We start from the raw sequence: 26290 nt of genomic DNA, 5'->3' as shown, positions 1-26290 counted from the left end.
ACTCACGACGAGACGCGCCCCCACTGCGAGCTGCGTGGCCTGCGCGCACCGCTCTGTCAGGTGCGTCTTGAAAGTCTCGCCGTGCTCAAGCAAAATGGTTTTTCCCCAGATTCGACGAAGCACTGAAACCCTAGACCCGTCGAAAGACGGACGACACGAGCATCACTCCGCGACGCGAGCGACGCACAGGCACGAATGAAACAAAACGCGCGCGTGCACGAGAAAAGAAATCTCAGCGCGTCATGGGTGGTTCGCTAAGCGCGCCAGCATTCTATCACCCCGACCTGCTCGCAGTTCTTCAATGTCAGAAGAAAATCCCGATCGACTTCGTGTCGCGCGATGTACCATCCTGGCACATCGCTCCCCTGCTGGAAACCCATACCCACATAAAGGCGCCCCACCGTCCCGCTTCGCACTCCGTGATGACGGATTCAGTCGCGTGCGACGTGCCTTTGTACCAAAGGCACGTTGCACAATTGGCTGAAGTGCCTTCCAAGCGTCCCCGGGACCCAGATTGGTCGAGAAACTCACCCGTGGCGAACGAGCTTGTAGATATCTTGAACGGCGCACTACAGGACATGGGGGGGTGGCCCATTTGTGAAACGATCCGATGCTTGTGCTGCTCTGTAAGCGGCCCGGTGCGAAACACACCGCCGCAAATGGTAGAGGCATTTAAGAAAGTTTGTCAGCAAGTCAACGAGGCTAAGCTTTTCAATATGGGCCTCCAATGCAGAGCCGGCATGTACAAAATAGAAAGAAAAGCCGGCGAGGGCGTAGCGGAAGTAAATGAATTCTGCGTGTTGGTGGAAAAAAGAGATGACGAAAAGCTTCGCAATGTGGAAGCACTGGACACACTGGAATATATTCGTTCTTTGAAGCTCTCCCCCGGCTGGGAACCTAGAGACTGGAGAGATCACCATGCGGTGGTGACAGGCTGGTCACCGCCTGCAAACTGGATGGCCCGCTGCTATGATTTTCCTACTCCTTCCTATGAAACAACGAATTATGTTTAGAGTACTTCGAACGTCAAGCAATCGGATATAATCTTTGTCTATTGTACAATCGCACACGTCTTTGACCGCGTCCGAGGTCGCTAAGGCTGAACTTGTTCAAGCGATGTATCATGAAAATCGGTATTACAATTCTATTTGCCGACCGCATCGGTGAACTCTAACGGCGTATCGGGCGTCGAGCGCGCGCGACGGAGCGTCGCCGTTTCCGCTCGAGCCTTCACGAGCGACCGTTAGTTTGGCGAAACGTTTCGTTTACGCCTCTTCGACGACGGCTGCGACGCTGCACCTTCGACTTTAACTTCGCCGTCACCAATGTTCACCGTTGCCGTCCGTCGCAATCGCAATCGAATCGGTCCCCTGAACGTGCTCGGCGGCGACACCGCCTCGCCCTTTTGAGTGATTTCAATCTTCCCGCGCTCCGCTTCCTCGATCGCGATCCGTCGCGTGAGCTCCATGTAATCGCGCCACGATTTCCCTCGAATCGCCCGTCTCAAGCGCGAGTCGTCGCCTGCGGGCGCCGATTTACCCCCGAACACGCGTCTCGGAACTTCGCTCGGTCAGCACGACTTCAACGACCCGCGCGCGGTGCAGACGTGCACGAGCGTCGCGCGCAGCGCACGCGCGATGACGACGTCGTCGGTGTCTTGGCGCACGTCGTCGCCATCGACGGACGCCGGCGGCGTCATCGCGCGCGCGGTGCCCGCGCCAGCGTCGGCGACGACGTCTGCGGGGTCTCGCTGGATGAGAGGCGCGTCGTCCCGTCGTCATCGAGATCGTCACACACCGCCTCGTGTCGCATGCGCGTCATCGCTCGAGTGATCACGCATCGCGGATCGGCGTTGAACTCGACCTCGACGCGCTCGGCCTCGACGCTCGCTCGACGCGCTCGCGAGCGCGCCGTCGTCGGAAACGTCGCCGCGAGAGGACGAGGACGTCACGTCATGGCGAACTCGGCGACGACGACGCCGGCGTCCTTCATCGACGCTTTCAACGATGAATACCTGGCCAAGCACAAGACGTTCGAGGATAACTTTTGGGCGACGAAGATGAACCTGCGAGGGAACGACGTGGAGGCGCTGACGAAGTCGTTCAACGCGCTGGAGACGTTCATGGGCGACGCTGAGACGTTGGCGAAGACGCGCGAGTTGTTGGCGTCCAAAGACGTCACGGATGACCAAAGGATTGTGCTGGAGCAAATCGAAAAAACGCTCAAGTGCTACATCGTCGAGTCCAAAGAAGCCGTGGCGTTGCGCGAATCCGCCATCGCGAAGGAGAACGCGTTGCAAGCGGCGCGCAATAAACAAGAGCTCGGGTACACCGATGTGGACGGCAAGTTCGTCTCGGCCACGCCCACGGTGTTGCGCACGAAAATTCGCTCGAGCGATGAGGAGTGCGTGCGCAAGAGTTGCTGGGAGACGCTTCGCGCGAACGGTCCCTTTTTGTGCGACAACGGCTTCCCAGCCATCATCGCCGAGCGCAACCGCTTCGCGCGCGCGCTCGGTTTCGAGGATTTTTACGACATGAAGGTGACGCAAGCGGAAGGCTTCAACAAGAAGAAGTGCTTCGAGATGCTCGATGGCTTGGAGGAAGCTACGCGACCGCTCATGCACGCCGCGCGCGACAGGCTCAAGGCGGAAAAGGGCGAAGACGCGACCAAGGGATGGAACACAGCGTACGCGCTCAGCGGAGAGTTGACGCAGTTGATTGATCCGTATTATCCATTTGAAAACGCTCCCGAGGTCTGGGGACGCTCGTTCGGGGCGATGAAGATTGGTTACAAAGGCACGACTATGCGACTGGATTTATGCGATCGCGTCGGCAAGTATCCCAACGGTTTTTGCCACTGGCCGACGCCGCCGTTCAAGAAAACTGATGGCACGTGGGTGCCGTCTGAGTCGAACTTTACCTCGCTCGCCACGCCTGATGAAATTGGTAGCGGTAACACCGCCTTGACGACGCTGATGCACGAAGGCGGACACGCCGCGCACTTTGCCAACATCGTTCAAGGTTCTCCGGTGTTTGCGCAAGAGCGGGCGCCGTTCTCTGTCGCCTTGGCGGAGACACAATCAATGTTTCTCGACGCCTTGTGCGAAGACGCTGCGTGGCAAGCGCGATACGCGAAGGATCGCAAGGGCAACGTCATTCCTTGGGAGTTGATTGAACGAAATATTCGACAAAAGCACCCTTATAAGGTCATGGCGCTGCGCGGGATGATCGCCGTGCCGTACTTTGAGAAGGCTTTGTACGAGCTTTCGGAAGATCAATTGACGACGGAAAACATTTGCCGCGTCGCTGATGAGATTGAAGAAAAGATTCAAGGAGGTTTCAGCGGTCGTCCGTTGATGAGCGTGCCGCACATCTTGGCCGACGAGTCGTCCGCATACTACCACGGATACGTGTTCGCAGAGATGGCCGTGCACCAAACTCGAGAGCATTTCTTCCGCACCGAGGGATACATTGTCGATAACCCAAAAGTCGGTCCAACGCTCGAAGCCGAGTACTGGCGTGCCGGCAGCGGCAAGCCGGGCTTCCTCGGGTTGGTGAATAATCTCACTGGCAAGCCTTTGTCGCACGACGCTTGGGTCAAAGAACTCGGCGAAGACGTCGAAGAACTTGTCAAGAGTGAACGTGAGGCTTATGAAAAATCTCTAGCCGAAGCCACATCTACGAGCGATGTTGATTTGGACATGCGCATGCTATTCGTCCATGGCGACGAGGTCATCGCCGATAGTGCCGAAAACGGAGGTTTCTTGCCGGCGTGTGCAAAGTTCAAGAGCTGGATTCACGACAAGTGGCCGAAAACCGTGGCAGCGTAGATTGTACTCGTGCGCGATGAACTTGATGAAATAATGAATTCAACATTTTACAAATTTTCTCCATCTTGAGTTTTGCCGCGGTTCAACCTCGATGAGTGTCTCGCCTCCTTCACGCGTCGTCGCTGCCGTCGCTCCGCTCACCGTCGGCGCCCCACCGCGACCGTCGCCGCGGCGGACTTCTAGAATCCCGTCGCCTCTCTTGGCCGCGTCCTACCCTATCTCTGCTATGTCGTCGCGGCGGCCGGTCATACGGTTTCTGCTGCGAACGTCGACCGTCGCGACCGCGTTCCTGATTTTTCTTCATGCGCTCGTACGCCTCGTCCTCGCGCTTGCGCTGCGCCTCGGTATCCTTCATGAATTTCGATGGCACGCCTTTCTCTCCGTGTTTGCCCGCGTTCGCCTGTGCGCTCGCCAAGAGCTCCCACAGTTGCACGCAAAACGTTTCGGTTTGCTTTTCGAGAAACGACTCCAACTGCGCGTACATGTGTGCGCCATTCTTGTGAATCTTGCACTCTTCTAGCAACACCTCGATCATGCCGATCAAAACTTCGTCCTCCACCCCCAACAGCGCGGTGATCTCGCGCGAGATCCACGGTTTGATGACTTCTAAATCAACCTTGTCGATGTCAATTTTCACCTTGAGCGCCTCGGCGAGCTTGGCGTTGGCGCTCGATGAGCTGCTCGGTCGTTTCCCGAACGCCGCGGCACCGCGGCTGAACGGTTGTCTGTACGTGCTCATGCGGCTCGTCGCGTAAAGACTCGAGCGCGCGCGAGTGCGGAAGTGCGGAGAAAATCTCAACCCTCACTACACCGCATAACCTGACGCCCGACGCCGACATCGATGGGTGGTGAAGACGACATCAAGGGCATCCTGGGCGTGTGCGCGCAGGTATGCTTCGTCGGCACCGTCATCGCAGCCGCGCGCGAGTCCGGCGCGCACTGGTTACACCGAACGTGCACGCTCTGCGGCGGCGCGAAGACGATGCGCTGCGAGCACTGCAAAGCCACTGGCAAGTTGCAAAAGCCGGAGGATCGAGGTGATTTCGCGACGTTGAACGCGAAGATTGAGACATTTCAGTGCATGTTTTGTCAAGGCAAGGGAGCGGTGAACTGCCGCAGGTGTGCGGGCGCGGGGGGCGAGATTGGACGCAACATAAACTGGCATCGCATGGTGCACGGCGAAAAACCTTTCAAGGACTTGCTGAGAAACCGCAACTTTGGCTACATTCCTTCCCTCTTGAACGAACGAATCGCCAGACAAGCGGATCGCGATACGTTGGATGACTTTCACGATGAAGTCGAAGAGTTGGACGGGGTGGCGGCAAAGATTCGTCGCTTTCGCCTGAGCCAGGCGCGAGGCGAGGCGCCGCCGGCGAAAGGTAAGAGGAAAGGCAAGGCGAAGAAGACTTCTTCAAAGGGCAAACCGACGAACGCGGCGGCGGCGAAGAATTCAAAGCCATCGGGGAAGGCGAAGAAGAAAGTCGCGCCCGCGCCCGTAGAAAAAGAGTAAGGAAACTTCTCACGTAGTAGCCCGAAAGTGTAAAGTATTAGACATCTGCATCGACGCCTCAAAACAGGGCGCGCGTTCTGGTTCGAGCGTCTCGCACGACGCGAGTGCGCGTATATCGCTATGGATCGTACGAGCGTGATGCGAGCACCCGAGCGCGGCGTCAACGACACGTCGACGCTGACTCCCACGTCGGCATCGTTACTGCGGTACGCCAATCACGAAGTCATTCGAGCGCTGTTGCGACGAGAAAACGACGACGAGCACGGCGAGGATGACGATGATGGTGATTTCGAATCCCTCGATCGACGCGCGAGGGAGATCGAAATGAAACTCGTGGACGTCGAGCGTCGCTCGATCGACGCTCACGCGGATGAGTGCGAGAATTTACTGCAACTGCAAGGCGAAGTGCACGCGTGCGACGGGATATTGAGCGACATGGAACAAACGTTGAAGACGTTTCAGGACGATTTAGGGCGTATATCGATGGAAATTAGGGAGTTACAGCGTTCGAGCGAAGATTTACGCGTGCGAAGTGCAAACCGCGCGCGAGCTGAGCGAAAATTAGGCGACGCGGTGGAGGCGCTTTCGGTACCGCCGTCGCTGATTAACGCCGTGTTTAACGGCGACTTCGTCGGCGGTGACGGGGGATTTGTCGAAGGCGTTCGCGAACTCGAGGTGAAGTTGGATCATCTCAGTGTGTCCGCATCGAAAGGCGCGGGTCGCGCTGTAAACGACGTCGCGCCAGAACTCGAGCGACTGCGCGTCAAGGCGGTCGACCGCGCTTGGGCCTTCTTGTACGGTGAATTCGCGGCGTTGAAGAAGCCACGCGCGAACGTACAGTTAATTCAAGAAAATTCACTCGCGAGACACGCGCCTCTGATCGAGTTCCTACGTAAGCGAGGACCAGAGGTGTATTGGGAGGTGAAGAGCACTTACGCGGATGTCGTGGGAAAAGTGTTGAAAACGGCGATGACTTCGTATTTGGATTCGCTCAAGCGCGTCACAAAAGCGCCTAGATCTCGAGTTTTGCTCGCATCCAGGACGCGCACGACTTCCTCGACGACGGCAACAACGTCGGCGACGACCGACGTCGCGTCGGCGGCGGCGAACGCCTTGGCTGGAATGTTCGCGGGCATCACGTCGTCGCCGGCGTCTTCTAGTGCGTCCAAGACTGATGAGACGAATGGCGACAGCTTGTTTGATCTTGGTAATCGCGCGCGTGCCATGTATGCGGCAGAGACAGAGCCTCCGTTGGTGGTGCATCGGCAATCGGACAAGGTGAGGCAAGAAGCGCACGCCTACGAGGAGTTGTTCCGAAGCGCGCATCGCCTGCTCATAGACACCGCGACGTTCGAGTATGCGTTTTGCGAAGTATTTTGGAAAGGCGAGCGCGAAATGTTTGAAATCGTTTTCACCGGTCCACTGATGGCGTACAACGATTTCGTCGCCCAAGGCGTTGCGCAGTCTGGGCACGACGCCGTCGGGCTGTTGATTGCCATCCGCGTGAACAACGCCCACAGACGCGTGATGAATCGTCGCCGAGTGCCCGCGCTGGACGCGTACATCGACAACTTGAACATGATACTTTGGCCGAAGTTCAAGCACGCGTGTGATGCGCACGTCAAGTCGCTCGAGGACACGCGAGAGTCGTTCGAGCCCAATCCAGAGTCGCCGAGTTTCATCGTGAAGCGATACGCAAACTTTGTCCTCGCGCTCACCACAGTGGCACATTCGCGCATGGGCGCATCTTCTGCGGATGAACTTAACGTTACGAATCAGGTTGATTTGTTTCTCGATCGTTTGCGACGGTCGATGTACGACTGTGTTACGAGTAAGCTGTGCGCTTCGCTCAAGGCGTCGCCTCGCTCGCGAAGCGCGTATTTGGTAAAGTCGTACGATCACATCTGCTCGACGTTAAGCTCTTTGACGAATCTCAACGATGATGACGGTGTCGAGAGATGCGCTGAGGATGACGAACTCGCCACAGAACTCGCGAGTCTGCACTTCTTTGAAGAAAAACTCATCGAAGAGTCCAAAGCGTTTGTGTCGCACGCGTTGGCGGAGCGCTTCCCGAGAATTACGACGATTTCGCGACGCCGTCGGAGCGGTGAAGGCGCGAGCATTGATGCACTCGTCATTCGTGACGCACTCGTCGCGTTTCAACGCGAATGGCGTGATGCTTTGAAAGCGGCGCACGAAGACTGCGTGTCGTGTTTCGGCGCCGCGCGCGACTGGCGCGCCAACGACCTCTTCCACCGTTGCTTGGCGGAATTGGTATCGACGTACTTTGCCTTGATCGACGACGACACCGATGAGACCATCATCGTCACCAAACCCACCTTCACGCTCGAGGGCAACCGCTACGTCTCGAGATCGTAGACGTAGACGCTGCGAATTAAAGAACGCTAAATGTATACTCGTCGCCTCTTCCTCGTCTCCAGTCCTGCTCCTCGCGCGACCGACGCGCCGAAAGCCTGGCTGCCGCGTTCCCGGTGTTGGCTCTCTGGATAAAGCGTCGTCAAGCGTCGCGTCAGTCTCCGACGCGCAGGCCGCGATGGCGTGCAAAGTCTGCGCCGTGGGACGAGCGATATCAACCCCGGACGTCGATCGCTCGTGTCGTCCCTGTCGTCCGTCGAGCGTCCGTCGTCGACGCTCGTCGACGCTCGTGGCGTCATCTTCCGGGACGTCGTCGAGTGGTCGTCCGCGCCGTCCATCGTCTTGGACGGCGCGTGAAAAGACGCAGAAGAATATTGGGCGCGATTATCTCGTGGAGCTCGGGAAGAACGACACCGGGAACACGAATACAAACGTCGGCGCCCGACAAGGTGTAGTGGACGACGTCTTCACGCGCAACGCCACTGGCGAGTTTCAACTCGGCGCTGATTCCGACATCGCGAGCGGCGAGCTTCGGTACCGGTATCAAGAGGCTAGAAAGTTTAAAAATTTAGTCGGCGATTACCACTGTCCACCGGCTTTCATGGAGAAGGTGAGCGGGCACTTGGTGAAGAACTTTTTATTTGGCGGCGGCTTGCGACACGTGCGAGAGATGACAAACGAAGCCGGAGTCGTGGTTCAACCGCCTAACACCCCGCTGATTTTGGGTGTTTGGGGCGGCAAGGGTTGCGGGAAATCGTTTAATTTGGAACTTGCGTGTAAAGCCATGGGTGTGACGCCGATCATCACGAGCGCTGGTGAGTTGGAGGACGAAAACGCCGGCGCGCCAGGGCGGTTGATTCGCGAGCGATACAAGCGCGCAGGAGAAATTTTGCGACGCACGGGGGTGATGAGCTGTTTAATCATCAACGACGTCGATGCTGGTATTGGATGGTTCAAGGACACGCAGCACACGGTGAATAACCAAACCGTGTGTGGCACGCTAATGAATTTGTGTGATCACCCAGAACTCGTCAGTCTTGGCGAAGATCGCGGCGAAGATGGCAAAAATTTGCAAACTGCGCGCGTGCCGATCATCGTTACAGGAAACGACTTATCAACGGTCTACGCGCCATTGTTGCGCGATGGAAGAATGGATAAGTGGTACTGGAATCCTAGTCGAGACGATATCTGTGACATCGTGCACGCACTTTTCAAGGACGAAGTGGACTGGTCTCCAGACGCCACAGCGCGTCTAGTCAATGCGTTCCCGGGTCAGCCGTTAGACTTTTTTGGTGCCGCGCGGGCCAAAGTATACGACGACGCCGTATCACGTTGGATGTGCGAGGTCGACGTCAGGGAGCGTTGCGAGTTTTTGATTCGAAAGATGTCGTTGGGGGGCGAGGAGGACTTGTTCGGAAACGTCGGCGATGACTCCTCGCTCTGGCGCTATCACACGCCAAAAGAAGTCGTGCGAGGGGCTTCAATTTCCCCACAAAGTGTGTTTGACGCGGCAACGGAGTTGGCACAGCAGCAGCAGTACATGATGACGCAAAAGCTCTCCATCGAGTACATGAAGTGGCAAAAGAATCCGGAAGACTTGACGGATGAAGAGCGCGAGGCGATGGAGGCGAAGGATAACTGGCGCAAGACGATGAAGAAACGCGAGGAAGTGAGACGCGCGCGCGCGGCAGAAATGCGTATCAACAAGGCGAGCCCAGAGAGCATAGAGGCGCGGAGATTGCTTCTCGAAGCGACGATGAAGCGCGCCAGAGAGAAGCGTGAACTTGAATCGACCGAAAGACGACTCACGGTGACTAGTGAAGGCATCCAGTCAAAATCGATTCCAGAGTCTCCATCGTCCAAGCGCTGGATGACGGTTTCGGTGGAAGAAGCTTTCGACGCGTTCAAAGCCGGCGTGTGCTCGGTCATCGACGTTCGTGACGTCAAATCGTTTCGGCGCGAGAGCATTTCGGGCGCTTTGAACATTCCTCTCGTAAATATCGAAGGAAAACCACTTGCGTACACGTACACGACAAATGCGCAAGAGTTCCTTGAAGTTTTCACCTCAAAGTTTCCAAACAAAGACGCTGCAGTAGTGCTTCTCGGGGGGCGTCAAATTGAAGCGAATGGGTTGGATGACCCCGAACGGTGCGGCTGCATGGACGCGCTGATCGATCGCGGGTACGAAAACGTCGTTGTTGTCGATGGGGGGTACGATGGCTGGGTGAAGGAGTATACACCTGGCGGCAAAAAGCGTTTACAAGAATGGAAATTGGACGTGGTGGTCGGTGCATCTGGTACGTCGTGCGTCGGTGCCGAGCTTCCCGTCGTTGGAGGTCTTGCGGAAGAGCGAAAAGCGGCGCAAATTGCCCACTTGAAAGCACTCGAGGAGCATCTGGTGAATTCAAACGCGAATAGCGCGTGGAAAGTGGCGTTTGATAGGTTCGATCGGCTTTACTTTTACAACGTCGAAAGCGAGAAGAGTCAGTGGGCGGATCCATCGGCGTATGATGTCACGAATCAGATTTGGTTGCTCTCGGCGCCGATGAGCGATTCAGGCGCCATCGCGTTGACGGCAATTTCCGTCGACGACGCCGTGCAGCGTTTACTTTCCAAATCATCGATGGTGATCGACGTGCGTAACCCATACGCTTTCAATATGGAATCGGTCAACGGCGTCATTAACGTCCCTTTACGTCGAGCGGAAGGATCAAAGCTCTCGCCGACGTACGCGATTGTCGGCAAAGACGCGTTCGCGCAAGCTTTGGCATCCATCGCAGCCGATAAGGCACAGTCGCTGATTTTCGTCGGCGACGAGTCGCCGGACGAGCGCTCGGAGATCGCCGCGCAGCACGCGCTGTCGGCGGGGTATACGGACGTTTTGATAGTCGTCGATTCAGTTCCTCAGTGGCTCAAAAAGTACACGGCGAGCGGAAAACCGAAGAAGGTGTTGGCGCAAGGGGCTTACAAGAGCGACCTGCTGTCAAAAGGAGCCTTCAACATGTTTGCGGGCGAATCGTGATTTCGCGTGAGTTCGCGTCGTTCGCAGAGACATGTATTAAGAGAACAGCCGATGCTTCAGAACGCGACGTATGACCAAGCAATTCTTTTTCGCCGGGGATCTCATGCTAGCGCGCGGCGTGGATCAAGTTCTTCCGAATCCGCTGCGAAACGCCTCGCTACGCGAATCTTGTTGTACGCACGCCAACGACTACGTACGCCTCGCGATGAAGAAGTGCGCGATACAGCGTAAACCAACCTGGACGGCGAAGGAACTGCTCGGCGACCTGCTTCCTGCTCTTCGTTCGCGAGAGCCCATCGACTTAAGCGTCGTAAACTTGGAAACGTCAGTGACAACGAACGATGAGTTTTGGCCGCGTAAAGGAGTGTGTTATCGCGCGTCGAAGGAAAACTGTCTCGATGTCTTGGCAACTTTGCGCGTCGATGTGCTGACGCTGGCAAACAATCACACACTGGACTTTGGCATCAAAGGACTGATCGATACACTCGACGCGATTGATTCAGCGTCTCGAGTGGGCGCAGGACGAAACGACCTTCAGGCGTTCGAACCGAAGATTGTTGCCGACACCGCGGTATTTGGATTGTGTCTTGAAAACTCAGGAGTACCGGTTTCGTGGCAGGCTCGAAGGAACGCCGCGGGTTTGGCTCTCATTCTAGACGAACACGACTTGAATCGAGTCGCTCGTGAAATCGAACGCACAGACGTGCCGATCAAAATCGTCTCGCTGCACGCCGGCGGCAATTGGGGGTATTCGATTGAGCCGGAGACGCGAATGGTCTGTCGCCGACTGATTGACGCTGGTGCGCACTTCGTACATGGACACTCGAGCCATCACGCGCGTAGCGCCGAGCTCTACAAACGTCGACTCATACTCTTTGGGTGCGGAGAACTTCTCAACGATTACGAAGGCATAGGCGATCACGCAGGCTTTCCATCGAAAACATACAACGCCGATTTGCGATACGCGTACTTTCCCACGTTGAACGATACCGGCGAATTCACGGAAATGAAAATCGACGTCTTCACGCAAGCAAACTGTTTTCGCCTCGAGCGCGCAACGATCGACGCCACACAGCGAGCTTTCAGATCGCTCGTCGCCGATTACCGCAGAGGGGGGCTCGCGATGTCGATGAAAGCACCGAACACGCTCCTTGTCAAGCCGCTGTGAGGCATCTAAATTTACTTAGAGCTTGAGTTTTAGTGTAAACATCGGAACATTGTACCGCTTAAACTTCAACGTAGAGGCGCGCCATCGCGCGTTGGACAAAACCTACGCCGCCACTCGACGACGCGCGCCGCGGACGTTCGCACCGCCACCGTCGCTCTCGCGAGTATGTTGTCAGTCGCATCGCGCGCGAGCGCCCGCGCGTCACCCTCGAGCGCGTCGTCGTCGTCCCGCACGAGGTCGACGAGAAGTGGATATCGTTCGCGTCATCGCGCCGTCGCGCGCGCGACGAGCGAGAAGGCGAAACCGGATTGGGCCGGTGACGACGCGCTGTCCAAGCTCGTCGACGCCGCGATCTCCAACGAGTTGCTGTACGAAAACATCATGAAACCGATGGCACGAAGGACGCTGATTCAGACGGCGGAGAAGAATGGCATTCAGTGGCGCGACGAGGCGAAGCGCCTGGAGGGCGACTCGAGGGTGTACGAAGCGTTCGAGGCGATCAAGGACGATTCGATCGAATACCCGGAGTATTACTTGAAACCGTTTCACGCGTACAGCGAAGGGAATTTATGCTGGCTCGCCGCTACGGAGGCGAGAAGCGCGACGTATTCCATGGCGCTCCGCGTTTGGCCCAAGGATAGAATCACGGCGGAGACGGCGCAGCAAAGGTTGAGAGACTCGTACACCGACACCGTGCGCGCGCATCGAGAAAAGTATAACGAGGCCACTGACGTCGAGCCGAAGAAAATTCTCGACGTTGGGTGTTCGGTGGGGATGTCGACGCGCTACTTGAGCGAGGCGTTTCCGCAAGCCGAAATCGTGGGACTCGATTTGTCGCCGTACATGCTCGCCGTGGCGAGCGTGAGTGATCAAGGCGTGGAAGGAAGCGAGCGACGCACGTGGGTTCACGGTAAAGGCGAAGACACCAAGTACTCCGATGCGACATTTGACATCGTTTCGCTCGCCTTTGTGATTCACGAGTGTCCCGAGAACGCGACGGCGGCGCTCATGAAGGAGGCGCATCGCGTGTTGAAACCGGGCGGTACGTTTGTGATGACGGATAACAACCCGCAGAGTCCGGTAATTCAAAAGCTTCCACCGGCGTTGTTCACGCTCATGAAGTCTACGGAGCCGCACTCGAACGAATATTACACCATCGACGTGCAGCAAATGTTGACAAACGCCGGTTTCGAAAACGTGCATCAAGAACAAACGGATCCGCGTCACCGCACCGTGTGCGGGTCGAAGAAAATGTAAGCGCCGTGTAGGGCTCTACTCATTAATAGTACCATGCAATTACAACACCTCCTCTTGTCCGAGCTCAACTTTTCCCCGGCGACTGCTTCGCGGCGCTCGCGGCGGCGCGATCTTTTTCTTCCTTCTCCTTCAAAAGCGTGCGCACGAGCTCGTACGTCAGGAAAGAGAATCCCGCCTGAGGCACGATTTTCAACGAGCTCGGTACCCAACCGCGGAACAACGCCTTGGCACCTCCTTCCTTCAGCGTGAGCTTCAAGCAATTGGCGATGGACGAGCTCGGCGCGAGGCCAGTTTGCATTCTCACCGTGACGCGATAAATCGGATAGGACGCCGTGGACGCGATGAACCCCGAAGTCACTCCGCACAGCAGCGTCGGTAAGGCGCCCGCGGATTCTTGCTTCGTCGCCCTTTTGTACGCTGATGAAAGAATGTCGTACGTGCCGAAACTCAAACCGGTGTAAGGAATCGTTCCGAGCATCGCACACCCCCAGCCAGAGTACAACCCTCGCAATCCAGTCTGACGAACCACCGCGGCGGCGGCGGCGAGCGAATTCGCGTACGCCTTTGTGTTGATCGACAGTCTCGTGGAGATGACTTCGAGTGGGTATAGCAGTGTGTCCGACGTCATACCAGCGAGCGAGCCCGCCAAGAGCCGTTCAACATTCGTCGGCTCGCGCGGCTCGCCTCGAGTGAGCATATTCTTGTACGTCGAGTACGCGAAAAAGTCAAACGCCTTGCCAGGCGCGCTCGAGACCGAATTCGCTAAATTGCCCTTGAAGAATCCCTTGGTTCCTTCCTCGCGCATGATCTTTTGAAACATTCGCGATAATCCGACGGTGCCGTCGCCACCCACGGTGGTGCGAATCGCGACGACGTTGAGCGGCGACGACATCGTCTTGGCGACGATGCCGGCGACGCCGCCGGCGACAAAGTGCCCCCACGGTGAACCGTCTTTACGTTTGTCTGGAATCGCGAGACGGCGAGGTCCAATATCTAAACCAACCTTCATGTAGTACGGCTGCACCGTTCTAAACGCGTCCACGGGCATGAAGACGAGCAAATCGCGGAAATCATCCGCGTTGAGCAAAGCGTTATCCGACACGGACTGCAGCACGGCGTCTAAATTTTTCTGTCGCAGTTTTTTACGCGTGTTATATCGCCCCGAGCGCAACTCTAAATCACGCAAGCCGCTCTTGAGTTGTTTTCCCGTGATGACGCCCTTATCGTCCGGTTCCAACGAGTCAAACGCGTCGCGCAAAGCGATATCTTTGGAGCGCGCGTACGCGGCAAACTCTTCAAAGTTCATCCACCCGTTCCCGTTCGAATCCCCTTCGGCCACAAAGTCGTGCACGAACGATGCCGGCATCTTCAAAGATTTCGCGTACGTGTCCACCTCGCGCTGCGAAATGTATCCGCTGTCCAAGGTGTCGATGCGCTTGAAGAGTTGCTTCAGGCGCGCCTGACGTTCGATCCACTTCGGCGACTTGCCTCGACGCAACGCGCTCGTCACCAAGCGCGTTTTCAACTCTTCGTAATCATTCGCCGCCATCGCTCGAAGCGCAAACGTGGACGCGACGAACGTACACTCCACCAGCCCCTCGTTCGTCGAAGTCAAGTGCGCGCTCCGAATGCTCAGCGCCATCGAGTTGAACGCGTTTCCTAAATCCGCCATCAATCCCACGCGATCGTACGTCGTCAGCTTCACGCGCGTCATCCCACTCTCACCGTCTGATTCGATCGCACACGTCGTCTGCCCGACGAAATCGCTCAACACGTTTCCGTCGTCGTCGTACACCACCCGCCGCGGCGTCGTCCGCGTCGTCTCCGCCTTCGTCGTCGTCGTCGTCGTCGTCGTTCCGAGTCTTTCGCCGATCATCGCGATCGCCCGCGTCACGCGCGCGCGCATCGGCGTCACCGCGCCCTTCGCGCTTCCGCGCGCGTCGCACCGCGCGCCATCCGTCGCGTCGTCGCCGCGCGCCAACCCTCGGCGGCGGCGATTCGCGTTCGCGACGCGCGACGCCGTCGCGCGCGTCGACGCGCGCGTCGACGCGGACGACGGCGCGGACGTCGACGCGGACGTCGACGCCGCACCGTCTCGACGCCCCATCGCGCGCCGCGCTGGCGTCGCGACGCCCCATCGCGCGCGGACGCGGCGACCGACCGACGACGTCGACGGCGCGCGCCGACGGACGCGCGCGCGAGGGGAACAAAACCGTCGAAATGCGCAGATGCCGCGATGCGCGACCGACGCGCGCGCCGCACACTCGAACGCACCGATCGCGGCGCTCGAGCCGACCGAGGGAGTCCGTCGTCGACCGTCGTCGACGCGCGTCGACGACGCGTCGTCGCGCGAACGAACGACGAACGCCGAACGCGCGAACGAACGAACGACGAACGAACGAATGGAGACGTTTCAACGAAACGGCGCGGCGAGAGATGACCCGTGGGCGTCGATGCGAATGACGACGGAGGCGGTGCAGACGACGCGCGGACGGGCGTTAGGCGATGGTGACGACGATGGCGACGGGATGCGGGACTCACCGCTCACGACGCGACGGAGACGGAAATTGGGGACGACGAAGCGCGCGAACGCGCGAACGCGGCGAAACGACGCGAGCGCGTCGGAGGAAGACGCGGCGGGAACGTGCAGTGAGGGAGAGGAAGAAGCGATGACGTTAACGACGACGCGACGGACGACGCGAGGGAACGTGAAATTCAAAGCCGAGGCAGAGAACGCGTCGTTGACGGCGATGGCGAAAAAATCCGCGAGCGCGGCGACGACGCCGCCGGGGAAGGTCGTCGTGCACGAGGAGGTGGAGAAAATCAACGCGCGCGCGACGAATAAGCCGTTAAAGGCGAGGACAAACGAGAAGGGCATGCGTGAGGGTGAATCAAGCGCGGTGAACAGTTCGAATGAGTCGTTCGCCACAGCCTCGATCGATCCGTGGGGCGCGCCTCTGGTCGTCGCCGTGGAGCGCAAAAGTCGCCAGGTGTCTTCGGGGCCGCGCGACTCGATGACGACTGCGAGGAAGAAACGCGCGCAGGAAGAGGTGCCGATGAGTCCGAGTCGATACGAAAGCGTGAATCCGCGCGTGGTTACCGCGACGAAACGGTCGAAAGAAGCGCGTTCACCGGTGCGACAGTTGACGGCGGCGAACGTCGCGTTTGGTTCGCCGACGGCGATTTTATCGGCAACAAACGGACCGCTGCGAGCGGATACCGATGAAGGTCGAGCGTACGTGTGCCCCGGACCCGAGCTTCCCCCGAAAGGCGAGTGTTATCTCGGCATGTGGCGCGGTGAAGAGCGCGCGCGGCTTCTCGCGTACGAAGCGTGCGTGCAAAGCTGTCTCGAAGGCTCGCTCGGATCGTTCACGGCGCAGCGACGATTCGACATGGATACGTGTTTGTTTTTCCTCAATGAACGCTGCGCTGAGCTTCGTCGGGCGTTCGGTTTGGACAATGTTCTAGTTGGCGTGCACTCGGACGAGGGAAGGTCGCCTGAACCGAAAACTCGCGTGACGCCGGAGAAGATGCGCCGAGCGGAATCGACGCGAGGCGTCGGCCCGGGCGCGGGCGGCGTGCGCTGGGCCGCCATCACCATCGCCGTCATGGACGTTGAAATCATCGATCGTGGTTTGAAAAAGTTCACCAAAGGTTGGGATCCGCGCGAGCACGGTTGGCAACGCCCGACTGAAGCGCGTGGTCAGCACATGATTGTTCGCACGGAGGGTGGCCCGGGCAGCGCCGAGGTGTGCGCGGAAATCGCCGTCAAGCAACCTGCGGTGCGCTTGGCTCTGGGACCAGGGGACAAAGAGTTTATCATCGAAGTGCCGCTCAAATCTGATGGCTCAAAAGTCGCCACGGCGCAAATCGCGTTGGATCAGCTCTGCAAGAGAGCCGAAGCTGGAGTCGTCGAACTGCCGTTGGAGCTCGAGGTGGAGATGCCGGCGACGGAACAAGCCGCCGCGTACACGCACAAGTACGAGAAAGGGACGGTGAGTTTAAGCGCCGTGTTCGAAGCTGCGGTCGGTGCGGGTCTGATGTCGGCACCGCCGGGCGCAGGCACGGCGCCTGACCGCTCGATGCAGGGTTGGGCCGAGGCGAGTCACGTGCTCACGCCTCAGGCGGCGTACGATTTCGCCCTCGGCGCCGCGCTGCGCGCGCTCGGTTTCACGCGACGTCGATTGACAATTCACGGTCAATGGCAAACTTTGCTCGACGAACTCGCGAAAGGGCACGGTGTGTCGGAAACGTACACATCGTTGCGATACATCCAGCACTTGTTAGCCGTGGCCACGCCGACGGCGGATTGTTTATCGCTGATTAGAGATCACTTGAAGTTGGCGTTGCGGCGTCAAGCCGATGGTTCGCTCGGTTCTACGGAAGGGCAGATGCTCAACGGCATTCGCTCCGCCGTCATGACTCTCGTGTGCGTGTGTCTCGCAAACTACAAGTCATTGGACGAGAGCGAGTTTAGAGGCATCACCGAAAGCATACCGCCCATCGTCCCCGCGCCCGCGCTCGACGTCTCCTTGGAGTTGTTCAAGGCGCTTCAGCGCGATCCGAGCTCGAGTGGAGCGCTCGAGATCCTCACAGAAAACATCACCAGCGCCGCGCGAGCATGCTTCAAGAAGAATAAGGCGGTTCTCGTGAACGAAAAGCGAAAATTGGCGGTGAACAACAAGGATCTCGTCACGCAGCTGTACGTCGCCATCGGAGAATTGTGCGTGGCGCTCAAGAACGAGTTGGAGACGGACAGAGTGATTCAGAGCGCTTCCGAGTTTCCAGGTGGATTCTCCTTGCCCGCTCTTTCGGCGGATATGTATTGCACGGAAGTTGCGGCGACGTTCAAGGACGCGTTGGACGCGTGCCCTCCCTCCGGACCGCCGTCGACGGATGTGTTGGACTGCATCGAGAGATCGTGCAATCTTCAAGCTTCGGCGTCTATAGAGGAAAAGGATGGTCAAAGAATGGGTGCACCCAAGCTCGACACGCGTAAAATCTTCCAGCCGCACATCGATGGCTGGATCACGGCGGCACAGAGGCGTCTCGAGGTGCGATGCGTCGCGGTGCTCACCACGAAGGGCATCGTCGGCCCAGCCATCGAGGAGGCTTACATCGCCATGAACGATGCTTTGCACGGTTTCGAGCGCATAGTCACGCGTTGGCCCGATCAAGCGCTCGCACTTGAAAGGGTTCTCGTCAGCGCCGAGCGCTTGCTCATCAAGCAAATCGCCGAGTCGGTCGAACACTTGCACGTCGGCATCGCGAACAAGGAAGACGGCGACGGAAAGTCGTCGAAGCCGACTTTGCGCGCCAAGGGCAACTGGATGAACAAGTTCGGGAGCATGAAGGACGGTGTGGCGTCTGTCGCTAAACGAACGCAGCAAGTGTCGCAGCAAGTGTCGAAACGTCTGAGTCGAGGAGACGCCGCGCACAATGGCATTCCTCCGGCGCTCGCCGCGGCGCTCAACGCGCTCAAGTCGATGGAGATTCGTAGAGCCGACGAAGAAAAAGTCGGGCAGCGTTTGATGACTTGGGCGGTGAACGGCGGTAGTGCCGGTGCAGATGAGCTCGGGCACGGCTTGACGGAAACGCTCGGCGAGTTGCGCGCGCACTACAACGGCTACTTGCGACGCGCGGTACACGGCGTGTACAGCTGCGGCCCGTCGTTGCGGGAGAAGCTGTGCAAGGCGAAGCCGAAGCAAGAGGTCGAACCCGTCGTCGCTCCGGTGCTCGCGTACATCGATGGTATCAAGGTTTCACTGGACAAGAAGCTGCCGCAGCGACGCGCCATGGTGGGTGTTCTTCGAGGATTGTGGGACTCCATCGGCGCCGAGTGCTTGGCGTTTTACGAGGAGGATTTGCGGACGAATTCCACATGGCACAAGCGCGTGCTGGCGAGTGCCGCCGTGGATATCGTGAGCGATAAAATTCAGGATATTATTCGTGAGTTCCTCGTGCACGACGTGCAGGACAAGGACGTAGAACCACCTTCGTCCGTGGCCAAGCTTCAAGCGTTTAGCTCGTCGAATACGCGCGACTCCGTGCAGTTGTACTGATGCCATCTCAAAGTGTAAAATATACAAATTCTAAAAGAATACAGCCGCCGTCGCCCAAGCGCGCGCTAATTTTGAAACGTTGTGTTTCGATTGCCCGAACGAGGGAACGATTTACTCTTCGGTCCCGCTTTGAACGGTTCGTCGTACGCCGCCTTGAAGCGCTGATTGAAGCCCCGCTTCTTTTCGACTTCGATCGGTTTAAAGAGCAAATCTGTGCCGGTCATGCCAAACTTTTCCTTCGCGAGCGACGCGAACGTTTTACGTGATGCGTCCAAATCAAAATCTTGCGCATCTCTCTTCATCTCCTCTGTGATTTCGTCTTCATCGTCGTCGCTATCGGTGCTTTCGTAACCGCGCATCGTCTCGGCGCGCCGCGCTGCAAGTTCGGCGCGCGCGCTCGCGGCTTCATCCGCGCGCGACATCTCGTTGGTGGGTATGACAAATGGCAAGTGTTTGTCCACCTTACGCAAGGGTGCCGGAACGCGAACGCCTCCCGGAAGCTCGATTTCCTCTCGAGCCGCGCGACGTTCGACGACGCGTTCAGACGCCTTGGACGCGGCGTTCGTCGTCGCCGCATCCACGGCGATCGTCGAGTCGTTCACCGGCGGCGCGACTGCGGGTTCCGCATCGTTGCCCCACACGTCGAATATTTGCGCCATCGGAATCATCGTCGACGCGCTCGCGTGGGATGACTTCGCGCCTCCCATGAGCGACGCCATCGATCCGCGCTTGCGCTTCGTCGTCGTCGCCGCCGCGGATACGGGTGCCAAGACGCGCTCTTGCGCTGGGAGCGCCGCCGCGGTCGACGTGAGCTCGTTCGTGAGCGCGTCGCGTTCGACAGCGGGTCGCGCGGCGACGACGACTTCAGGGACGGCGCCCTCCGGCGCCTCCGCGCCGTTTGGCTTGAAACTCGGCGCGCCGACGGCGTGCGCGCGAGAAATCAAATCCGCCACTTGCGCGGCATGTTTCGCCACGAGCGGTGCTTCGCCGCGACATTCCGCCAAAAGTGCGCGCGTTGTAGACGGCACCGTGAGCGCCAAGCGAAGCATGAGCGCGCGGGGCAAGACGTACCCCAAACTTTCGTCCGCGTCTCGCGCCGCGCGATCGCGCCAGTCGAACAACGCCGCGTACACGGCCAACTGCGGCTCGCTCAGCTCCTTCAAGTTATCCGTCTTGAGCAAATCTTCGTAATACGCGCCGTCGTCAAACGAGGGCGGGACGTATCGTTTAAAGCACACGTCGCGACTGCGCGCGAGCGTCTCGGCGATTGAATCTTCCGAGCGCGCGCGAAGCGCCTCCTTCAACCTGTCGTGCACGTACAACAAGTGATGGGTGTCTCCGCGCGCGTACTCCACCATCTCTTTCGTCAGCGGACGCAGACGCCAATCAGCGAGCTGAAACCGCTTGTTTGCCTTGATACCGCAGTAGTGGTGCAGCAGGTACGCCAAACCTTTGCTCGGCAACTCGAGCACGCGAGCGGCTTGACCGGTGTCGAACAAGCACGAGACGAACATTCCGAAATCTTTTTGAAGCCACTGCACGTCGTTATCGGCGCCGTGCATCACTTTGAGCTTATCAGCGTCCGCGAACGCCTTCCCGAGCGCGTCGCGCACGTGCGAGCGAAGCGCCAAGACGTCGACGACGAAATCTCTCTCGCGCGTGCTTATTTGCATCAAACACGTAAATCCCTTAAACGACCGATACGAGTGATGCTCGAGATCGACCGCGAACTCTTTGCACTCTTCCAAGTGCGCCGCGAGCTCTTCCAACGCATCCACCGTCTCCACGACTTGGAGCGCGTGGTCTTCGTCCATGGGCGTCGGCAGCGTCGCCGGTCCGCTTCGGAGAATAAATTCCGGATACTCGTCGCGCCGCTTCGCGAACGTCGCGAACGCCTCGTAACTCTCGTACCCGACCGGTTTCCGCGAACCATTGTGCGCGACGTTTTCCCTTCGATTATCCACCGCGTCTTCGAACGATTCCTGCGGTCTCGCGAGCGTGGCGTCGTGTCGCGTCGTTCGTCTCTTCGTCGCCGTCGTCGTCGCCGCGCCTTCGTCCCAGTCGCCGTCGCCGTCGCCGTCCCCGTCCCCTCGCGCCTCCATCACCGCCGCGTCGATCGCATCGCACCGCGCGTCGATCGCGTCTCGCACGTCGCGAAACCTCTCCTCCGCGTCCGCCGCCGCATCCGACGCCGAATCCGACGCTTCTTCTTCTTCTTCTTCTTCTTCTTCGCCGTCGTCGTCTCGCGCGCGCGCGTCCCAGCCGCCGCCGACGAGCGCCGCCGTCGCGCGCGCCATCTTCCTCCGCACCGCGCGCAGGCGCGCCGCGCTCGATTCCGTCAGCGCGCGCGATCCGCCCTCGCCCTGTCGACGCGCGCGCGCGCTCGCCTCGACGGCGCGTCGCAATCGCTCGACGACCTCGGCGCCGCCGCCGCCGCCGCCGCCGGCGCGCGCGCCGTCCATCGGCGGCCGCGACGCGCGCGCGTTCGGGACGCGGATCGATCGTCGCGCGCGTCGCCGCGATCGACGCGATCGACGCGCGCGCGCGGCGACGAGTGCCGTCGCGCGACCGCGCGCCGCCGCCCGTCATCACTCGCGACGGCATCGCGACGCGCGCGCGCGCGGACCGTCGTCGAGCGCGCGCGCGATGACGTCTCACGCGTCGACGCGCGTGCTGTCCGAGCTCTCCGCGAGCGCCATCGCGTCGACGCTCGACGCGCGCAATCGCGACGCCCTGGTGACGGCGATCGCGTCGCTGTCGAGGCGCGGCGGCGACGGCGCCGTCGCGCTGGCGATGGACGGCGCCGTCGCGAATGGACTCGTGCGGTGCACGCGGGACGTCGCGCGGCGATTGCGAGACGAGGCGCGCGTGCGGAGGTTTTACGCGTTGGAGCCGCGGGGCGAGCTGCCGGCGGAGGACGACGCGGACGCGGTCGCGTTCGCGGTGCGTCCGCAGTTGAGCGCGATGGTGACGATCGCGGAGCACGTCCGGGGGGTGCGAGATCGCCGGGAGCGCGCGCTGCGCGAGCGCGCGCGAAGAGCGGCGAACGCGAACCGAACGAAAACGAGCGCGAGAGACGCGGCGGCGAGTCTGTTGACGCGCGTCGCGAGCGGGGCGATGGGGAAGAGCGAGAGCGCGAGTAGGGACCGGGCGAGCGGTGACGCGGCGATGGATGCGTTTTCAGAAGTGCCGCCGCTGCCGAAGATGTGCGTCGTGTGCGTGCCGCGCGCGACGGCGATGTGCGAAGACGCGCTGCGAGAGTTGCACGCGCTCGAATACGTGGAGATGACGTCGTGCGACGCGCACTTGATTCCCGTGGAACCGGACGTTTTCACGCTCGAGTATCCGGAGTGCTACAGCGAAATCGTCACCGAGGAGTGGCACGCGTGCACGTATTACGTCGCCGCGGCGTTGCACAAGCTTCAGCGCGACGTCACCGGCCTCGCGCACGTCGTCAAGGGAAAGGGCGAAATCGCGCACAAAGTCGCGCAGTTGATGCTCGAGCTTCGTCTCGGCGGACAGGCGGACGACGAACCCGAGCACGTCGAACCGGGCGTTGATGGAGATTCTCTGATAGATATGATAGTTTTGATCGATCGAGACGTGGACATGGTGACCCCGCTGTGCACGCAGCTCACGTACGAGGGGTTGATCGATGAGATTTTAGGCATCGAAAAAGGCGCGGTAGCGATTCCCAAACGCGCGTTTGAAGACGAGGAGACGAGGGAAAGAAAGGCGAGAGAGGCGGAAGCGAATCTGCCGGAGGAGCAACGAGGCAAGATGCCCGTTCGCGCGCGAGCGCACAAGGCTGGCGAGATCGCGATGCGGCCAAAACTCAACAACACCGACAAGTTGTTTGATGAAATTCGCGATTTGAACTTTGGGCGAGCGTGCAACGTCATTCGCGACCTCGCGACGGCGATTAAGGAGGATTACGCCGCGATTAAGGGGTCCAACGTCGAGGATCAACACGTGAGCGAAATCGGCGATTTCGTGAAGAAGATTAAAGCCAACATCGGGGGCACGGGCTTAGATTTGCACGCCACGCTCGCCAAGTACTTGATCGACTGCACGAAGAAGATTTGGTTCCAAGACCGCCTCGAGTGCGAGCGTTTGTGCGTGGAAGGGGAAGATTTGAAGAAAGTCATCGAGCACATCGAGACGATGATTTACCGCGGCGACGAAGCCGTGCCGTGTTTACGCATGATCGTGCTCGCGTGCATATGTTTCAACGGATTTCCGCCGAAAGTACACGAAAAGCTATTCTCCGACATGTTCAACGCGTTTGGACCGGAGATTATGCTCAAGCTCCTCGCGCTCGAAACCGCGGCTTTGTTTGTCGATCGTGAAGCGGCGAAGAAACGGCCGAGAGGTTTCGCTCAGGTGCGAAAGCCACTCAAACTCGTCGCCGACGGTGTCGATGGCTCCGAAGAGCCGAAAGACATCACGTTTGCCTACTCTTCGTCGGGCTACGCGCCGCTCAGCTGTCGCATCGCCGAGGCGGCGACGCGAGGGCCGTGGAAGACCATCGCCCCGAACAACACCGGAGAGGACGTGCTGAAGCATTTACCCGGAGACACGTTCGAGTACACGCAGACGGAGAACGACTATGGACGCGCGACGAACACCAAGGCGAGTTATCGCGAGTTCAACAAGCGTCGCGAGAAAGCCGCCCCGCTCGACGGCAAGGATGAGCTCTGGCCTAAACCCACCGTTCTCGTTTTCTTCATCGGCGGCGTCACCCACGCCGAGATCGCGTGCCTGCGTCACTTAGCCAAGACCAAGGAATGCGGATGCAATTTCGTCGTCGCCACCACCAAGGTGTTCAACGGCGACGCTTTGCTCGACACGTGCGGCGAGGACGCCGAGCGACTCGAGACTCGCCTTCGCGTCGCGCACGACACCGGCGGCGCGCCGCCGTCGTAGCGAGCGAACGCGCGCACACCCCTAGCGCTCGCTGATGATTTTGTGAAGATATTTTCATGTTTCGTCACTTCTCTAGCGTCTATGATTCTACTCCGTCTACCGAGCTACGTCTCGTCTTCGCGTCTCTCCGCGGTTCGCGCGTCACCCTCCGCTCGCCGCGAACCCTCTCGACGCCGCGCTGCCTCGCCTCGGCAGCGCTGGAATCACGCCCGCTTGCCCTAACAACCTCGCCACCGTCTCGCTCGGCTGCGCGCCGACGGACAACCAATACTTGATGCGTTCAATGTTCAACCCGACGTGCTTGTGTCCATCCCTCTGCGCGATCGGGTCGTAGTGTCCGACGATTTCGATGTGTTTCCCGTCTCTGGGCGCGCGCGAGTCCGCGACGAAGACGCGGTAGCGCGGCGCGTTCCTCGCGCCGACGCGCGCGAGGCGTATGCGCACGGGCATGGGCCGAGCGTCGACGAGTGCGCGGGCGAGGTCGAGCACCGCGCGGGGCCGTCGCGATGTCGCCAATCGGGGGTGATTTTTGATGTCGCCAATCGGGGGTGAATTTTTGTCGCCCGCGTCGCGAGATCGGCGCGCGCGACGCGAGCGACGACGGTTTTACGGAAGACGCGCGCGCGCGACGATTTCACGGAAGGCGCGCCTCGCGTGCGATCGCTCGATGTTACACGCGCTCATCGCCGTCGCCGTCGGTGCCGCGAGCGCCGGCGCGGCGTTGAAATCCGCGCTCGCGCTCGTGGGATTCACGCAGGCGGGCGTCGCCGCGGGATCGCTCGCGGCGACGGCGCAGTCCGCGTTCTACGGCGGCCTCGTACCGGCGGGCGGCGCGTTCGCGCTGTTGCAGTCGTGGGGGGCGACGATGTCGGCGGTCTCGGCGCTCAAAAGCGCGGCGATGGCGGTCGCGGCGTCGGCGTGCTGGTGCGTCGGGAAATCGTCGGGGACGTGAAACCGGGCACCGGGCACCGCGGAGGTTGGACGTCCGCCTCGGATTCGAGTTCGAGCGCGGACGCGCGGACGCGCGCGCGTCGCGAACGTCATCGTAATCGTCATCGTAATGTTTACGCGTCAAGACTTTTTCGTAATCGTATCGTCATCGTCATCGTAATGTTTACGCGTCAAGACTTTTTCGTAATCGTGATACACGCGTCAAGACTTTTTCGCCCGGTCGCGCGGCGGACGCGCGAGCGCGACGCACGATTCGCACGCGACGACGGCGACGACGACGCCGAAGATTAAAGAGTCCGCGAAGATGGGCTTCTGGAGCTCTGGCACGCCGTGGGCGTGGCCGAATCCGTGCGCGGCGTTGAAGTAGACGTGGTGGAGCGCGATGAAGACGCGCTGGAGGGCGACGGAGAGACCGGCGGCGACGTGACGCCACGTCCACGCGCGGTGCGCGGCGAAATTTCGCGGCGGAAACGCGACGGCGGCGTACGCCGCGCACGCGGTGAACGCGAACCACGCCGCACCGAGATGCTCGATGCGCACGAACGACAATCCTGGAATCTTGCCGTAATCAAACCAAAATGACACGCATTCCTCGCGTTTGAGCGATGGGAAATCGTTCGCGTGAAAGTGTAAATCTCGCGCGTGAATGACGCCGTACCCGTACGTCATCGCCGCCGACAACGCGAAGAACACTCGCCCCGCGATTCGGTGTGCCTTCGGAAACCGCTTTCGCGCCGTCGGGTGAATTTGAAACGGCGCGATCGCGCACCACGCGCTCGCCGGCAGCACGTGCGTCGCGCACACCGCGAAATTCGTCTGATACTTTGTCAACAACGTTCTCGGCACCGCGCGGTCGCTCGCCTCGCGAAACGACGCATCCTTCATCGCGCTCAGGTACGCCGGCGCGCAGCTCCCCGGCGCGCGCGCGATCCACACGATCATCATCCCGCAAAGCGCCGCCGCGCACGCGTACGCCGCGCCGAGCGCGCTCGCGCGCGCCGTCATCGTCTTCGCGTTTCGCGCGCCAACACTTTTCGCGCGCACGCGCTCCACGCGTACCCCACGGGCCCGCACGCGAACGTCAACGGCAGCGTGACGCACGCCGTGCACATTCGCGGCACCCCCCGCGCGCGTTCTTCGTCAATCAACCAATCCGCCACGCGCGCGTCAAAGGCTAAAAAGTGCAACC

At 59.7% G+C, this 26290-nt stretch overlaps 14 protein-coding genes across 14 annotated transcripts; 9 read left to right on the top strand and 5 right to left on the bottom strand.

Moving 5' to 3' along the window:
• Positions 1–173: 173 nt before the first annotated feature.
• OSTLU_25364 (predicted protein) lies at positions 174–1376 on the top strand. Its single transcript, XM_001420840.1, has one exon. The coding sequence runs from the start codon at positions 243–245 to the stop codon at positions 1011–1013; it is 771 nt and encodes a 256-aa protein (XP_001420877.1). The 5' UTR covers positions 174–242; the 3' UTR covers positions 1014–1376.
• A 423-nt stretch (positions 1377–1799) lies between these two features.
• OSTLU_26975 (possible metalloendopeptidase) lies at positions 1800–3847 on the top strand. The gene has a single exon (XM_001420839.1). The coding sequence runs from the start codon at positions 1955–1957 to the stop codon at positions 3827–3829; it is 1875 nt and encodes a 624-aa protein (XP_001420876.1). The 5' UTR covers positions 1800–1954; the 3' UTR covers positions 3830–3847.
• Positions 3848–3938: 91 nt separating this feature from the next.
• Positions 3939–4568, bottom strand: OSTLU_26974 (predicted protein; the record flags this gene model as incomplete). The annotated part of the gene is made up of 1 exon (XM_001420679.1): positions 3939–4568. The coding sequence occupies one exon, from the start codon at positions 4566–4568 to the stop codon at positions 3939–3941; it is 630 nt and encodes a 209-aa protein (XP_001420716.1).
• A 102-nt stretch (positions 4569–4670) lies between these two features.
• On the top strand, positions 4671–5339 carry OSTLU_26973 (predicted protein; the record flags this gene model as incomplete). Its single annotated transcript, XM_001420838.1, has 1 exon — positions 4671–5339. One exon carries the CDS (start codon positions 4671–4673, stop codon positions 5337–5339), a length of 669 nt encoding a protein of 222 aa, XP_001420875.1.
• Positions 5340–5459: 120 nt separating this feature from the next.
• Positions 5460–7718, top strand: OSTLU_17711 (predicted protein; the record flags this gene model as incomplete). Its single annotated transcript, XM_001420837.1, has 1 exon — positions 5460–7718. The coding sequence occupies one exon, from the start codon at positions 5460–5462 to the stop codon at positions 7716–7718; it is 2259 nt and encodes a 752-aa protein (XP_001420874.1).
• A 319-nt stretch (positions 7719–8037) lies between these two features.
• On the top strand, positions 8038–9063 carry OSTLU_3956 (predicted protein; the record flags this gene model as incomplete). Its single annotated transcript, XM_001420836.1, has 1 exon — positions 8038–9063. A coding segment is annotated over one exon (1026 nt), but the record flags the coding sequence as incomplete, so codon positions are not given.
• Positions 9064–10807: 1744 nt separating this feature from the next.
• On the top strand, positions 10808–11905 carry OSTLU_26970 (predicted protein; the record flags this gene model as incomplete). The annotated part of the gene is made up of 1 exon (XM_001420835.1): positions 10808–11905. One exon carries the CDS (start codon positions 10808–10810, stop codon positions 11903–11905), a length of 1098 nt encoding a protein of 365 aa, XP_001420872.1.
• A 165-nt stretch (positions 11906–12070) lies between these two features.
• Positions 12071–13228, top strand: OSTLU_51145 (predicted protein; the record flags this gene model as incomplete). The annotated part of the gene is made up of 1 exon (XM_001420834.1): positions 12071–13228. One exon carries the CDS (start codon positions 12071–12073, stop codon positions 13160–13162), a length of 1092 nt encoding a protein of 363 aa, XP_001420871.1. The 3' UTR covers positions 13163–13228.
• Positions 13229–13310: 82 nt separating this feature from the next.
• OSTLU_1898 (MC family transporter: aspartate/glutamate (Ca2+-activated)) lies at positions 13311–14633 on the bottom strand (the record flags this gene model as incomplete). The annotated part of the gene is made up of 1 exon (XM_001420678.1): positions 13311–14633. A coding segment is annotated over one exon (1323 nt), but the record flags the coding sequence as incomplete, so codon positions are not given.
• A 1198-nt stretch (positions 14634–15831) lies between these two features.
• Positions 15832–20132, top strand: OSTLU_26967 (predicted protein; the record flags this gene model as incomplete). Its single annotated transcript, XM_001420833.1, has 1 exon — positions 15832–20132. The coding sequence occupies one exon, from the start codon at positions 15832–15834 to the stop codon at positions 19222–19224; it is 3393 nt and encodes a 1130-aa protein (XP_001420870.1). The 3' UTR covers positions 19225–20132.
• Positions 20133–20510: 378 nt separating this feature from the next.
• On the bottom strand, positions 20511–21038 carry OSTLU_39090 (predicted protein; the record flags this gene model as incomplete). Its single annotated transcript, XM_001420677.1, has 1 exon — positions 20511–21038. A coding segment is annotated over one exon (528 nt), but the record flags the coding sequence as incomplete, so codon positions are not given.
• Positions 21039–21826: 788 nt separating this feature from the next.
• On the top strand, positions 21827–24150 carry OSTLU_26965 (predicted protein; the record flags this gene model as incomplete). Its single annotated transcript, XM_001420832.1, has 1 exon — positions 21827–24150. Exon 1 carries the CDS (start codon positions 21871–21873, stop codon positions 24148–24150), a length of 2280 nt encoding a protein of 759 aa, XP_001420869.1. The 5' UTR covers positions 21827–21870.
• Positions 24151–24291: 141 nt separating this feature from the next.
• Positions 24292–24600, bottom strand: MRPS16 (Putative mitochondrial ribosomal protein S16; the record flags this gene model as incomplete). The annotated part of the gene is made up of 1 exon (XM_001420676.1): positions 24292–24600. One exon carries the CDS (start codon positions 24598–24600, stop codon positions 24292–24294), a length of 309 nt encoding a protein of 102 aa, XP_001420713.1.
• Positions 24601–25302: 702 nt separating this feature from the next.
• On the bottom strand, positions 25303–26188 carry OSTLU_26963 (predicted protein; the record flags this gene model as incomplete). Its single annotated transcript, XM_001420675.1, has 1 exon — positions 25303–26188. Exon 1 carries the CDS (start codon positions 26104–26106, stop codon positions 25303–25305), a length of 804 nt encoding a protein of 267 aa, XP_001420712.1. The 5' UTR covers positions 26107–26188.
• Positions 26189–26290: the final 102 nt, after the last annotated feature.

Source organism: Ostreococcus lucimarinus, chromosome 12 (genome assembly GCF_000092065.1).
Source record: "Ostreococcus lucimarinus CCE9901 chromosome 12, complete sequence".
NCBI lineage: Eukaryota > Viridiplantae > Chlorophyta > Mamiellophyceae > Mamiellales > Bathycoccaceae > Ostreococcus > Ostreococcus sp. 'lucimarinus'.
Note: the sequence above shows the minus strand (reverse complement) of the source record. Positions and strands in the feature narration are given on the sequence as shown.